The sequence below is a fragment of the Anser cygnoides genome, chromosome 2 (assembly GCF_040182565.1).
Source record: "Anser cygnoides isolate HZ-2024a breed goose chromosome 2, Taihu_goose_T2T_genome, whole genome shotgun sequence".
In the NCBI taxonomy this organism is placed as follows: domain Eukaryota; kingdom Metazoa; phylum Chordata; class Aves; order Anseriformes; family Anatidae; genus Anser; species Anser cygnoides.
The window spans coordinates 47,707,254-47,724,001 of NC_089874.1; the positions used below are offsets into that span (position 1 = coordinate 47,707,254).

The 16,748-nt window shown below is 34.2% G+C and overlaps 1 protein-coding gene across 10 annotated transcripts in view; it reads right to left on the minus strand.

Moving 5' to 3' along the window:
* Positions 1 to 16,748, minus strand: part of ULK4 (unc-51 like kinase 4) — a 246,606-nt gene that overhangs the window by 197,585 nt on the left and 32,273 nt on the right. For all 10 annotated transcript variants that reach the window (XR_010829259.1, XM_066992021.1, XM_066992022.1 and 7 more), the window contains exons 18-19: positions 4,102 to 4,209; positions 431 to 514 (exon numbers count right to left, since the gene is read on the minus strand). Coding sequence is in view for 9 of the 10 variants with exons in the window: in XM_066992021.1 (XP_066848122.1) it covers positions 431 to 514; positions 4,102 to 4,209 (192 nt within the window). In the remaining variant the exon portion in view is untranslated. The remainder of the gene's footprint in view (positions 1 to 430; positions 515 to 4,101; positions 4,210 to 16,748) is intronic.

Sequence of the window (16,748 nt, forward strand, 5' to 3'; positions counted from 1 at the left end):
AGAGCACTAATAACCCAGTAAGATAAAAATGCTGTTTTCAAAAACTGTATCAGCCACTTTAAAATCAAAAGTAAACCTCATGTAAAAATGAACTATACAAAAAATAAATTGCGAGAGGGTACTACAAACATTCAGAACACTTCTCACAAGAAAGTCACAGCATTAATAAATTCCATATTTACTAACAGTAATTTTTATTTACCATTTTCAAAAACCAAGCAATAATACATAAATGTTGAATGTACAGAGAACAACATTGGATTTTTGCATTCATCTCCTGCTTAGGTCATGGTCTTATCATCATTATTTAAATTCAAGAGCAATACTTGGTTGACAAGCTACTGCAGTGCTGCAGGCTACAATTCTCACACAATGCCTAAAGGGTTATTACAGTGGAGAAATTCTATTGAGGACAATGAAAGAGCCTTACCCCTTCCCGAAGACACCTCATTAGCACAGTGTAAGCTGCTGAGGGAACAACCAACCATTCTCTGGGGTGCTCTTTTTTTTCCTCCTGAAATGAAGCCAACAGCAGATATGATTAAATCAAAAAATCACAATAATCTCACACACATAAAAATGGGTAACATTCTTAATAAGGTTCACATTATATACTTTTCAAATTACCATATGCTAGAAAATATATTAAATTGCGGGGCAGTATTACCGTTTAATGTTATTTCACGTGTAGCACAAAAAATGGTATCTTATTACTTTAAATAAAGTCTACAAAAACACATTACAGAATTTGTCCTAATCTTTCTGGGTTTCATTAATTCCTTCTAATTTGTACATATAAAATGATCTTGCACTTCTCTCAACCATTTTGATTACCTCAGAAAGAGACAACTATTTGTTAAATGTAATAATGTTTCTCTTAAATTTAATTATACCAAACAAACAAAATTATTTTTGTTTGTCAGCTAAAATAAAGTAAATTCACTTTGGAAGAAAACATTCAAAGTCATTCAGAGAGATACAAAACTTTTAATAAAACTTACTGTATGGAATATCTTTCAGTACCTATCAACCACTGTTCCAAGATCCTTATGTATATTTCCTTGAAATCACCCTGCTAGAGGCTGATTCACTGCTATTTGTATCATGATTTTGATTCTGTAACTCCACTTTTTTTTTCCTCCAAGTAGCCTACTGTAAATTTTCAAATTTAGCAGGTATCATTATGATTTGACCGAAACAAGTTCCATATCTAGACTAACATCATAGAGATATCAGCAACTTCAAAACTATAGCCTCCACTTAGAAGAGGAAGGACAAGACTAGGAGTGAAGACAGTTAAAATGGCAGCCTATGCCGTAACAAGCATTGGCCTATTTCTCATTTTATTCATCTAACTAAATCAGAAGTTTTGACAGTTTTTCTGTAACTACACATACTAAATATACTTTTTTTTAAAAAAAAAAAAAGCTTTAAGAAACAATGCAGTCCAGAAACCCCATTCTTTAAACATACGAATAGCTTTCTGTAAGTTTTAGTGTCAAGTTAGAAATAAAAAATTAAATTTATCACTATTCTTAATTACCTAAGCATAACTACACATTTTTACATTTAATAAATTTACATATATCAACAAACATTTCAAGATCTTCCTACATTTCGCTCACAGCTCATGCTGGTTTTGATTAAACTTTAGGTTCTTCACCCTAATAAAAACTAACAGTATGAAATTAACAGAAATAATACATAGAACTTGAAAGGTTTTCCTTAATGCAAATTGTTTAAGAGTAATAGAACATCCTCTCTGGAGTCCACTCATGCTACTCTTAATTGCTCTTGGCTTCTGTTTGGAAGAAAAATGCATATAAAGAGTGCAAGATCTTATTTATGAGATCTGATACGCAAGTACATGAACAATATCAAAGTTTAGGATGGCAAAGGTCCACTAAGATTATCTGCACTCTCCAGTATTTTCTAAGCCACAGAACAACAGAGACCCTGTAACATAACCTAATGAATCACTGTGTACCTAGATAGTTGATAGTTTAAGTGTTGGATAATTTATGATTTACCAAAAGCTTATATCAATTGAAAATGAAATTATCATTATTTCATATTAATGTTGAGGTAAGACCTAGAAACACTTAGCAAAATGCCAGGGGAAAATATAAATAAATAAAAACTAGGTATGTTCCCAAAGTTAAGGGCTTAATTGATAAGTGTTTAGCAACTTGATAAGACAATCAAGCAGTCTAAACATCAAAATGGAAGAAAATTAAAAATAAATAAATAAAAATAAAATACAGCTTGTGTACAGTTTTTAATGAATCAGTTATCTTTTTCATATGTTAGTTAAGGTGTAAAAAAGCTTTACTGTTTGAAGATATAAACTGGGAATAAACGTTACTGTTACCTGTTATACCACCATTGGCTTGGTGTGTAATCTTGGCAAGGTCATTCCATGCTACTGTTCTGCAGTTCAGCCAACAATGAAATGTCTACAACACTACAGTATTCTGAGGCTACACAGGTACAGTGTAGAAAAATTAAAAGCTTTTTACAAAGAGCTTTTTTTTAAAAAAGGAAAAAATACGACTGAAGTGTTAGTGCACACAAATCACACTGATATTTTTGAAGTTTTACCAAGACTTAGTGCCTAAAGATCATAAGTGTAGAGAAATCTTTCTTTCTATTCTCTAATAACTTCTAACTCAAAGCAGTTCAACACATTGCTATAGTTCTTCCTGAAATATGGAGTTTTCATTTAGAACAAGCTATCACGCTTCAAACATTAGGAAGTTCAGAAATACATATAGACTTGAAAATTTCCCAGCTCACATTTTCAGAAGAAAAAAAATGTGTTAGGGTCAGTGCATTCAAATTACTTTGCTATTATAGAGCCAATGTAGACAGATTTGTTTTAATCACAAAAGTTTAATTTAAAATAAAGTCAAGAAGTTCAAAATATTCTTGCCATATATAGTTTTCAAGTTGGAGTTTTAGGTTTATTTGTTTTTATTAGTGGTTAAAGATTATATAACGTCATCAGACATATTGCAAGCTAAATATATTTTTTTTTTCTTCTAAGGAAAACTGAAAAAAAAAGGAAAAAGCTAAAAATAATTTGTCCCTGTGGACGTATTTGTCATAACACAATTTCTCAATGTGAGAATATGTTTTGTGACTCAGAACATGTGTGTTTGACAGAGATTTTAGCAACTGCCTAACCAGTAAAAGATGATGCTTACTAACATACACAAAAAAGGCAGCCACTTCATCTCATGGAACATGCACAGGAGACTACATGAGGACAATACAACATGGAAGTTGAGCTATAAAATGTCAAAATACAGATCTATTTTGTACTTTCATTCCTTTACAAAGTGACCTCACAGACTGAAAACTAACGTGATAGCATTCAGACCAACCAGATGATGCATCTAAGACAAATTCTTCAGCGAAGCTAGGGCTAGGTTTCTTCTGTTTGATATAACATTCATCTCCAATAAATTAAAGAAACTACTTTATTCTTGAAATAAGGAAAAGAAAGGCCAGGGTTTAGAAGATCTGTCATCTTCAGTTCCACTATTAATAGTATTTCTTCACTATAAGTAACTTTTTTAAGTACATTACCAGTTTTAGACTGTAGGTTTAAATCTAGTCAGCTATCTAGTCAGCTATCACCATAATTTCTTTTGAAATTGGCCAGGATCATTCCAGTTTCTTTTCCACAGCACTGTGACTCCAACCATGGTAAAACAAGATCTAATTTGGACTAGATATATTAATTTATTGATATCACAGGTTGTCCTGATATACCTTATTTAATCAAGGTCTCTAGCTAAGACGTTCTAAGTCTCACATCTGCCACTTGGAGGCCTGAAGTCATTATGGTGACTGATGGAATTGCTTGACAAAGTTAAAATTCTATATTTGAAGAATGTGATTAAATTTACATCAAATGGAGTATATGAAAGAATCGGTATGTTCCTTAAAAAGTAAAAAAGTATCACAGAACATACAAGAACAAGAAACTCTTGAGAATGCAAATGGCAAAATCACTTGCTTTTTATCTACTATTCCACAGGATTTTTTTCACCACATCTGTTAAAGAAATTTGTAAGGATCATTTGACAGTCTTACCTCACTGGCTACGAGGTAAAGAAGCTCCCCAAGTGCTGGTAAAAAACATTGTTTCAATTTGCTATTCCTGAAGTTCTCTCTGATGAGTTCGGTTAGAAGTACAATTGCCTAAAATAAAAAGAAACCATATAATAACATATATAATCTTTTCTCAAACAAAATGTACCCTTAAATGTAACATAATCTCTATCTGAAATGCCATCGAAACGACATATTCTTCACTTATGCTAAATAGCCATTGGCAAAGGATTTAGTAAGAAAGAAGGACAAGAAAAAATAAGAATTACAAACCATATTATACATTCAACATTGAGAAAAATAAGTAAATAGCATAGGTGACAAATTGCCAGTTATCCCTTCTCCCCTTTTCCTCTGAGAAATAGAAGCAGATTTGTCAGAAGAAAGAAAATAAAAAAGGAAAACAAAAAAGAAAAAAACCATGCTAGTTGCTGTTACTATGTTTACTCGAGAAGACCTAGAAGTTCTCCTCACCATCAGGCTACAAAAAGAACAACAACAACAACAAAATGCTGTCTTCTCTGTAGATAATAAATCAGGAGATATGAAGCCTTACTGGTGCCTTACTACGTGAGAACCGGACATAAACTCTTAGTTACAGAGAACTAAAATGATAAGTTGGTAAAGTAGCTATACAGTATTTATATGGGGAGAAGGCGGGGAACTGAAAATTCTGATTCATCTTGTGCAGGTGACTTAGTAGAAAATCACTTTCCCATACACACGTAGATCAAATTTAAACTTAATGTTTGATGCTGGAATCAGTCAATAAAGCAAGAGACCATCTAGGTACCACATGTTAAATTGAAAAGCATGCTATCTGCTGGCTGGGATACAGTTATGTCTCCAAATATGCTCCATTATGTAGCAAGCATATAAGAGTAGAGCAGCCAGTTGTTTCTCTAATTTAAGAAAGATGGAACTATCTACACGTTGTCCTCCTCTCCCCTGTCTTGCAAGGGCAGGAATAGAAGACTGTTCAGTGAATACAGATTTAATGTACTTACTATGTCCCTTAAATATTTCCTTTCACTATCAGAAAGGATTTACTTCTAACACTTTTAAAGTACTTATGAGATTAGAGCAAACAAGCTGTGTAAACGGATACAGTCTCTGAAGTCAATGGTTTTCAACAGTTTCCATGATATATGTGAGATTTGAAGCTATTTTTATGTATGTTAAACAAGCAGTAATATTGCCCATACTATTTCATTTAACCCTTAGAAATGGTCTTTTTTTTTATTATCAGGTTAGAGAGGTTGTGGAGCCTCCCTCCTTGGAGGGAGAGCCACTTGGACATAGTCCTGGGAAGCAGCTCCAAGCTTGAGCACAGGTTGGACCAAGTGACCTCCAGCGGTTCCTTCCCAACTCAACCTTTCTGGGATTTGTCCCAACGGAGCAAGTACTACCTGTACACAGAGCACACCCAGCGCATACCTCTATCACTCATTTCAGGGAACTCAACATTTACGGTTCTGTTCAAATACAAACCAGCTGCACTTCAACCCAGGCCCAAGGGGTCTAAACAGTGACACTTCTTAGAATCCTCTTACTTTGTACAGTCTGTTTTCCATGATTTTCTCAGACTTTGCACAGCATCTAAGTTGAGAATCTAATAGTCATTCTTACACTCTGGTCTCAAATTAATCCAGTAAAAAGACATGAATAAAAACACGTATTTTTCAGCTCTGATTACGCGCCTTTCAGTTCTGATTACACGCCTTTCACGCTCCTTTCTTCTTCTGTGGAGGATCTAAGTCTAATTCTCTTGAGAATCAGCTTCATCGCATGCTGAAGGAACTGCTGAAATAACTTCAGCTGACCAAGTCCCATCGCACAAATGACTACAATCTTTATAATCTTGCCTTTTTTTATGAAGCTTTCCCTACAAAAAATTATTCAGAGCAGACATATGCTTTCAGGTGAACCACAAGAGATGCCTCAGGTAACTGGTTTTCAACACAGCTGAAATATTCGTAGAGCTCACTGTACCGTAGAGATTGATATTTCAGAAAACATTTAAGATCTGGAATCACCTCACTTGATATCCTGGAAAAGTCAAGCAATTCACAGCATCTGGTTAACCTGTGGTGGTTAATCTGCAACATGTTTCCCATGATGTATCCTGTAACCCTCTCACATTCTCAACCAACACAGTTCAAGCATGGGAACGATAGCGTGACAGAGATGGAGTCACTGCCACAGACTGTCGCCTGGGCTGAATAGGGGGCCACTGAGAGGGCACACATGCTACTTCTGACTATAACGACACATTGCACATTTTTTCTGAACTGGAAGAAAAAGATCAACACAAAGACTGATGACAAAATATAGCCACATTCATATGCTGGCATTGTAGCTACAGCAGCAGATTTTGCTTCTGAATTATTATAATGCTGTAGCTACTAGATGTTGGGCTGATGTAGGTCAGAAGCAAGTAACAGATACACCCTTTTTCTGGACATAACCAAGGAAGTGGTGTAGCTTGAGTGCTACAAGCGTAGAGCAGAAAAATCTTGGTAATCAGGAAGTTTGAAGCTGAGAAAACAGATGTAGATGTGCAACGGTGGTGCCTGGGATAAAGCTAAATTATTTTCATCATAAGCATATAGTACTGTTTGGGATTTGTGATAAAACAAATGTTTTAGTTATTGCTGAGTAGTGCTTACATTGTCAAGGTCTTTTCTGTTTCTGACGCTGCCCCACCAGTGGGCAATAGGCTGGGTAAGGCAGCCCACCAGGGCAAACCACAACAAGGTGACAACACGGATGTCAGGGACTAAGTAAGGTGTATAAGGTTAGGAGTATGACATGCAGTGATAGGAAGGTGCTAGCATCATCTCTGAGAATCCTTGTGGCCCTCCTCTGGACTCATTCCAACAGATTCATATCCTTCTTGTGCTGGGAAGAGCAGAGGGGGACAATCACCTCCCGCACCCTGCTGGCCATGTTTCTTTTGATGCAGCCCAGGATACAGTTGGCTTTCTGGGCTGCACGCGCACATTGACAGCTCACGTTGAGCTTCTCATCAACCAACATCCCCAGATCCTTCTCCTCAGGAGAATGCTCTCAATCCATTCTCCACCCAGCCTGTGTGTGTACTTGGGATTGCCCTGGCCCAGGGGCAGAATGTTGATCCACCAATAAAAAAAAAAAATAAAAATCTTTGAACTTATCCACACTGAAAACAAAGCAAAACAGTGTAATATAGAAAGTATTTTAACTGAGAGGCAACTAAAAAAATTTCTGGGAAAGGATCACTGTGTATAATCTTGAAACACCAGAAAATCAACTTATAATTGCTAACTTGTAGTTCAGGATATGCTGATAAAAGAAAGTGCCTTAATATTTATGAGCAACTTATAAGTAACTTCAGATTTATTGCAAGACATCATCTTCCAGAGATCTTTGATAAAGACCACTTGCAAACATTTCTGGATTTATAACTGCATTCATTGCAATATCTAATGTTATGGGTTTTTTTTAAAGGAAAAATTCATAAATGCATAGTTGCTTGACAAACAAATATCTTGTCTCCTGTATCCTTTGTTAATATTAAATGAAATTTATGTTTATAAAAGGCATAATATCTTTGCAGGTAAAGGCTGGATTACAGTCTCTAACCTTACTGTCATTTGCATCTATATAGAAAGAGGCTATATACACACACACACACAAATTTCTCAAAAGCTCAAAGAAAATAACCTGTGAAAACTAGTCTCCTGTTAGCAGACTTTGCAAGACAACGTTCCATGAAAGTTACATCATAGATTCACAAAAGCATTTCAGGAATCAGTGAATCAGACCATAAAAAATAAAATTAAAAAAATAAATACATAAATCAGGCATTTGGTGCTTAATCACAGAAAACAATCATTTCCATTTCTAGAGGTTATTAAATGTACCTTTCCTTTTTTGTTTTTAATAAAATTTACAAATATATTTGGCAGTACAGCACATTTTCTTCCTCAGAGCTCTGAAGAGCCTTTATCCTCAACGTTGTTTAATTTTTCTTCCCTTTCTGACCTTAATAGCTTCATAACATAACCTCAATCTTTGTACAGAGAAATCATATAAGAACTGGAAATGTAGACTTCAAATTAAAACAAGAAGATCTACTAAACAAACTTTGACCTTCTCCCACTTTTTTATGTAATGCTATGCTCATTAACTGCTTTAACTTTCAGAACACTTCTTCAGACATTATTCAGGAACTTCAAGTAACCTGCCATTCCAGAGAGAACTCAACTTTCATATTTAAGTAAAGAAATAAATCTATCAGTAGGTTTTAAAGCTTCTGACATATCAGCTGGATAAAGTAGTAGTCAAGTTGGTTCAATTGCAATTCTGTAGTACATGGTGACCAGGTAAAGATAGCATTTTCTCTTTTAGTAGATTTGCTTTCTATACCTATACAGAATTATTTTTGCTTTTGTGATGAAATATATATAGAGAGAACTATTTTTACTGTGGAATCAATACCACTAAAGTACTTGAGCACTGTTTTATTAACATGCATTACCCATATTCAGCTAACACCCCTGAAATAGTATTTAGACAACAGAGAAATGATTAGCTGTTTGATAATGAGTTGCAGTCAACAGACCCAGCAGACTAGCTAGGCACATTAAAGCACCACGTTACCTAAGTTAAGACTGATTGTTTGTTCACATGCAAGACCTGATGAAGAAGATGCAACTCAGATTGTACATTTGTCATAGAGAATCAAGGCAGGCTTTTCAAAATTAGCAGTTTTAATGATGTACGTCAGCCAGCAGAAATCCCTGATTTAATATCAATGTTAATCTTGTTTTGCACCTGTAAGTTTTATTTTCCCAATGAATGGTTAATAAATTGGTAAATTGTGATGACGTACTAAATACACTTATGTATGCAATCCTAAAATTTTCAGAATCTTATGTTTTATTAAATTAAAAAAATAAAAATTAAGCTTTGCATTTAGTAAGCTGTTCCTTTACACACTTGTACTAAATTCTATTTCTCTACCTTACTATTCAGTTAAGTTTTAGAAGAATGGCATTTATATTAAATATACTAGGTTTATCTGCTCTCTTTTTGGTTATTCATTAAAATTGAGAATTTAATATTTAAAATTAAGATGAAATCAAAGAACAATATTTGATATTGGTAACAGAAATTGCTGTTTCTGCTTTGCTCTCCTTCAAAATTTTAGGACTAGCAGACTATTATTTTTATTCAAAAACAATAAGAGGAAGTCATGATATTCCAGTTCCTACTGTTTTCTCATTTCATACTCGAATGAAAGAGTTGTGAAACTGAATTAACAAAATTTAAAGTTATTTACTTCCCTTCCCTGTGCAGTAGAAAAACAAAATGGAAAAAAAAAGCTAGTCACTGTAATAAACTGAAGTTTTTATTTAAAAAATGGTTTATTGAACAAGAGAGAAGATCTGTATGAAGAAATCTGAGCCATAAGATCCATGACTGACTTTTGAAAAACCGTTAAATCTTTGTTAAAAAGAAAAAAAGAATTAACTGCACAAGTTTTGATACTGATTATCTTCACACGCTATTATAAATGTATCCACTAGTGGGTAATTCTAGTAACTATAAACAGATTCATAACAAGAAATGCACAATTAAATTACCAGAATTTAAAGACTAACAGAATTGTATGGGGGTACTATTACAGAAGGACACATTACAGAGAATACTCACTATTCTTAAAGTAAATGCTTATGGGCTTGCAAATACAAGCCTATATTTACTGTAGTCAGATAGTAGCCTCTTTTTCTTTAAGTACCATACAGTCTAACATTTCCCCTATGATTACCCCCTGTTCACTGAACACAGTTGAGTAAAGCAAATATTATCCAAGCGCAGGGAAATAGGAGCTCACAGAACATGTCATACTGAACAGCAAGCTGGTGCTGTTAACCAAACTTAAGCTCTTCACATGTCCTCTGCAACAGAGGCTATGAAACAGGAGGTTGTGATTCTTCATCTATGTTATAAGCACAATCATATATTTGTGTAAAATAAAATTATATATTATTGCTATAATTATAAAATTTATAAATATATTTTAACGTATATAAAATATCCTGAAAGGAGGAAGGCAAGCTGTTTCCCTCTCTGTCACATGCACAGATTACTTCTAGTCCTGACAATATTGATTTTCACCAGATTTAAAATATTAATCCTTTCACTAGGAAAAATATATTAAAATAAATATTTTTAATAAAATATTAACTATAAAACTGCTCAAAACTTTGATACAAGGTTAAAGATTAGTATGAATTTTAGGTAAATAAAGTTTATTAGCTGGAAAAGCGCACAACAGAAAAGCAAATTTATATTAATTACATAATCTTACAAAAAGTCTCATTCCCAGCTAGAGCACATTTTTTCCTTTCAACCTGCACCCATTTTCCCTTTCAATGATGTAAGTAGTAATGAACTGCAAGCTCTACAGCATCTGCTAAAAGTGTCTTAAATTTAATACATTACTTAGACCTTGTACACCAGCTGTCAAGCTGGATGGATGTAGTATAGTTATAATAAGAGAAGAAAGAAGCAAGATTCGTATCTGGGTAGACAGTCATTACCTTCATTTACAACAATAGTATGTGGAGTTGATACATTAACAGATTCTCAACCCATTTCAAGCTACTTCTAGAAGTTTCTCTGCAGTTTTAACTGTCCAGAAATGAAAATTACAGCATATTCAAAAAGAAGAGGTATTTTACGCCACTTAAATGTTAAGGTAATGTATAGATTTACAATAATATTAAGTCTTTAATCTGTTAGTATGGATGTCAGCAAGCATTAGTGAGGATTAAAACATTTGTAATTCTGCAAACCCTTACAGAGATAAAACCTGTCTATGCCTGAAGCATAACAGAAATGACTTCTCAGTTCAATTTCTTTTGAGCGGATACACATGTAACACATGCAACTAATGCCACCGCAACCTCACTTTCCTTGGAGAAAAGCAGTCCTAGAAGGCTAAAAAAGGACACCATAGTTGCATTACCATTAACCAGAAAAGAATTACACCGCATACTCATATTTAAAATGGCACATAGAGGAAAAAAAAAAAAGTGTTCTCTGAACATCTCAAATATCTTCCCTACCTTCCTCTCACTAAAATATTCGGTTAATACATTAAAAGTGATAACCGTACTTACACAGGGATTGGATCCAAATATACCTGTGACCACTACAGTTCAGGCAAAGATGGTTAAATATCCTGAAATAAACAAATGGCTTGACTGAAGAGCAGAGTGACAGGACAGAAAGAGATACTTTTGTCAGATTCTTCTACAGAGTGCAGATACAAGAAGAAAGGGTCTGAGTGAACGAAATAGTCTGGTTTTCCAAATTTTGTGTTCCGTATGATAAACTGGGTCACAGAACACGGAAGATCAAAGTGAAGTCTGACTCAGACTATGAACATAGCATTAATACTTTCCAGAATACGGAAAAAAGATAACCAAATATACAACCTATTGCACAATTTATGCAGCAGTATAATACCTCTAGGGAGAAATATGTGTAACATTTTTCCAAGTGAAATACAACACAAAATTGATTCATCGTGAGAACTCTCACCTTTTCAACTTTTAGGTAACTGCTGTAAGCAGAGGTCTTTGCAGGCAAGCAGAGTAGCTAACCAGATGTCCTTGTTAGCTCCATGAATACGCTTTGGAACTAACCCAAGATCCCAAAGAGATACAATCAGACACAAGCAGTAGGAACTAACTTATAAATCTGCTACATCTACTAGCAAACCAAAAATGCATCCAGAAAAAGAAACCCACATTAAAAAAAAAAAAAAAAAACCTGCACACTGGCTTTGAGTATTTGCTTTGTTTAGGGAGAAAAGGCTATTTCTTCTCCTTGTCTTCACAGATGTACCTCAGTTTCAGATGTTCATGAATACATCCATTTTCCACCACCCTTTACGTTTGAAGGTTTTTAATGACAGAAAATATCAGGTAAAGACGTTTGCTGCAAACAGAAGGGAGGTCCTGTGTTCCTTCTTGCCAAGGGCAAGAATGAAAAGAATTGCTCAAGTGCAGGATGCCAAAGAAGTGAAGGGTCCTTGAATTAAAAAGGATTTCTGCCTTCAAAACTGCTGTCAGTGGCACTCAGCTCGAGCTGATTTACATCCAAGGATGTCAACTGAAGCTCTAGAAATCAGTCTTCACAGAACAAGATTTGTCAGGAGCATCCAAAGACGAAATTGGTTTTTTTCTTTGTTTTCTCTTCCTTTTTGTTTCCCTGTATTTCTCTGCAGGTTTCTACCATTCCAGAAACACAATATTTATAAAAGGTGAGAACGAGTTTTATTGTTTTCATTAACTCTATATGAAATTACTCTAAGTCATCATCTGTTGCTTCTGGGCAGCATGCCTGTTATCAACTTGATTTAGAAGCCATGCTGATGACACTTTTGAAGGCCCAATGTCCATTAATAAAACACCCATGTAGGGGTGTGTAGATTGATTTATTCTAAATAGAATTTCTCGTCTTTTAAAAAAAAATCTACAGACACTGAATATTTGCCATAAATTGTCTTTGATATTACTTCATTTTACTGATTATTTCAAATCCCTTCATTCTACTCAGTGAAGGTGACAACCAGACCCAACACCATCTGGTTAGAAATTTCTCTTCTCTACAGATTTCTTTACTTTTAAGATGTGCTTCAGACTAATAAAACATTTTTTCCCAGATTATAACTGAAAGGGCTGGTATTCAGAGGAAAAGTTAGGATGACAACAAATATACAACTGATCTTGCATAACACTGAGGCTGGTTTGAACATCTTTTAGTGCTGTAATCAGAAAGCAGCAGGAAACTTGAAACCATTAGGCTTTTCAGCTACCATCAGTCTGTAATTACTATCACAAAAATTTGTTACAGCCTAATTGTGCCAATCAAACAAGTATGTGCTGTAGAGAAAGAGGATGGATTTTTTTCTCCTATGACTAGACTACCATTTCATTAATTTGCAAACTCAAGACAAGACAAGATGGAAGAAGGATCTTTTTAGGTTCATTCTTCAAGCTACATGATTTCAATAAGCAGATTATTGAGTTGGTTAACTTAAAAAGAAATTAAGTGTAACAGAAATATTAAAACTCAATTCTCAGCTTTGTCAAGCTTTAATAAATAAGAACTAATAGGAACACAACACAGAACTGCAATATTGTATGATATGACTTTGTAAACATTATGCAAATAGCATCCAAATTATGCCAGGAAATAGATAACAATCTCACAGATGTGTTTTCCAGAATTAATAGAAAAAGTTGTTTGTTTCATGTCAAGAAGGTTATGCGTGAAAAATTTTTCAGTGTGGTCTCTTGCTCACAGTAGGAATGCTAATTTCATGATTCATTTTCTGTATATATTTGATTGTTCTGCTGATATTATAACAATGTAAGAACCAAAAATATTTCAATTCCAAAGGAAAAAAAAAAAAAGTTATTCTGGCTAAGTTACTTTAATCACAGAAACACTTCCATCTAGTTCACCTAGCCTTTCATGTCCCATACGCATCTCCAATGTACGTGACACATCCACTTACTTATAAAGTAACTTGTCACCTCTCACTAAACAAGGAAAAAAGGGATTGGGGTGCAGGGAAAAAAACAATACACAATGTAAACAGAATTATTAAACAAAAATTTTTGAAGTTCTGCTGGGGATGTCTTTTTTTAATACATAAAATCTTTGCTGTGTAGCGTACCACTTCTTTAATATATTTGAAATATTTTAGCTAGTTAGAAAGACTGTTTTGACAAAACGTTCCTCTAAGAAATCAGAAACATGTACTATTTTCAACCTATTTCAATCAGGGGAGGTTTAGGTTGGATATTAGGAAGAACTTCTTTACTGAAAGGGTTGTTAGGCATTGGAATGGGCTGCCCAGGGATGTGGTTGAGTCACCATCCCTGGAGGTCTTTAAAAGATGTTTAGATGTAGAGCTTAGTGATATGGTTTAGTGGAGGACTTGTTAGTGTTAGGGCAGAGGTTGGCCTAGGTGATGTTGGAGGTCTCTTCCAACCTAGATGATTCTGTGATTCTGAGAAATTTACCTTATTTTCTATTCTGCAAATTTCACCTACAAAATGCCAAGCAAATGTAACAAAAATTGATGTTACAAGCAAAGCCAAGTTCTCTGCACGCTGCCAAAAATACTAGCGAAAGAACACATCTAACTTAAATTTATAACACGCTGACAAATTCAGCTCTTTCTGCCCCATGATGCACAACTGTACAAAAACTCACATTTTGCCGTGTTATATTCATGAAAACTTTGGACAGAATATGTGGTGTTAAGTCCCAGAAGATGTAGCATAAAAACAAAAAGAAGCATTTACACAATCCCTTGAGTCCATTTTTCTAACAAAAAACAGTTAAGGCGTTGCCTTTCCCTGAAACCTCTTATTAAACTTTTATCATACTACCAAGAGTAAAAAACTTCTCAGACATTGTTTTTTGCAAAACTTTTCAAAACGTAATAGCAATACAGAAGTGAAAGGACTGTAGTACCAACTCATTTCTTTTTAAACAGAAAATATATATGAAAACATTTTTAACACACTAAGCATAAAAATCATCAGAGACTATTAAATATCAGAAAAACATCCTCCTAAACTAAGGACTTTCTGTTTAAACTTGAGAATTAATAAAGGCAGAAGTGAAGACGCTAAATGGTAGCCTTTATGTAATTAACTTTCAAGTTAGCCACCTGAAAGACAGACATTCATGAGAAAGCTGGCTCCTTCAGCTGACAGATCTGCTTGCAGCTCTAAGAATTGTTCAAGTATCCCTAATGCATTTTCTACATATAGATTTAGCTGTCTGATTTTAAATACAGAAAAGAGACTGCAGACAGTAAGTGTTCATAAGGCTCTAGAGTTTTTGGAATTTATTTCTCTGTGAACCAGCTCTCAGTGCTCTCGAGAGTACAGGTTACAAAGAAAACTAGAGGTGTATTCCCAAAGGCAACTTACTGGTGAAGTGTCTGACATTTTATTTGTTAACATCACATTCATTTAGTAGAGCTGACAGGCTGAATCTTGTCATCTTTAATGCTGCAGGATAACCACCCTTATGTTTTTGTGAAAATAATAGCAAATTAGCTTAAACAACCTGTACAAAATTTGAATTTACTTCCTCTTTGAGAAAAATTAAAGTGTGTATTCTATTTTTCTTGCTTTGTGTATATATGAACAGAGCTGAAAAGGTTTAAAAAAATCACTGAACATTTTTAGTTTAGATTCCCCAAATATAACCAATAAAGGCAAAATTATTCTATGCATACACAGAACAGGACACAAATATGTATTCTAAAACTTCATGAAAGTGATGCCAGAGGAGGGACAAACTGAAACAAGTTCAGCAAAAGCCTACATAGTTCAACAGTCATGAAAAACTCAGCTTCCCGCTGCATGGTATATACATAATAAAGGCAGCTATCAGATACATGGTACACTTCATGTAATCATTATTTTCCTCTGGAAGTAAGTTAACCTAAAACTGCTCATCACCACAGGATCAAGACAAAATGTAAATCCTATTCAAGAATCCTTCAGCTGCTTTCCAAATCAAAGAAGCTTCTAGGTTTTATTCTTTGCAACCTTCAGAAAGGATGCTTTGCACGAACTAATCCATGAAGCATTACTTTCTTCTCTTACACTTTCTTAAGAATAACCCCTGCACTCAGGCAAAAAAAGAAATAGGTAAATTTAGGAATAGAAAAGTTAGAACATATAATTATTTTGAAGTTTTCTATGCAGCTCTATTGAAGGGAAAATGGAAATAATGATGATAGTGTCAACATTGAGTTAACAGCCTAACAAATGTGCTCATCTTACGTTAACAATAACTACTGGGTCAAGCTCTATTTCTCGGTAGATCTTGCACAGTAGAAATTTCTTTGCATATTTCCTGCTCTGAAATACGAAAAAAAAAAAAGATGATGCATCTCAATATTTTGTAGCAAGTTTAGTCCTCAGTATACATAATTTCCATTAACATTAAAATCAAGTACTGATTCTACAGCTGCCATGGAGGTAAACACCCTTCAACTGGAGTCACTCACCAGTAAAAGCTAACTGGGAATAATCTAGGACGGATGAATAACCAGCTTAAAAACATGGCAACTTATTTTCACACCAGAGAATTTTAGTTAAAAGTATAATTTGTATATTATTACTTACAAAGTAATTATTTTATAGTTAAGAACAGTGCAAATATTACTTTTAAATACAATTGTAAAATATTTCAACTAAGTAGGATTTAAAACTGTATTCTTTGCTGTATATTTACATTACAATGGACAAAATGAAAGAAAAAAAAGTACAGAATGTCATAGAGTAAACACTTTGAACAGCTACATTTTAAACCATATGATTGTTCCACGCTAACAGTCTGAGATCTTAAGTTTCAAATACTATACATAGTGTTAAAAAGTCATTAAAGAAACCCAGTTATCTCACAAAAATGCAGTTAACTGCAGCAATATGCAAATAGTAAACTAAGAGAGCAAATGACTAGGTAATATGAAAAAAAGAAAAGCTTAAAGCACATCAACTGAAACAAGAAACATTTTCTACTTTAGAGAAAAA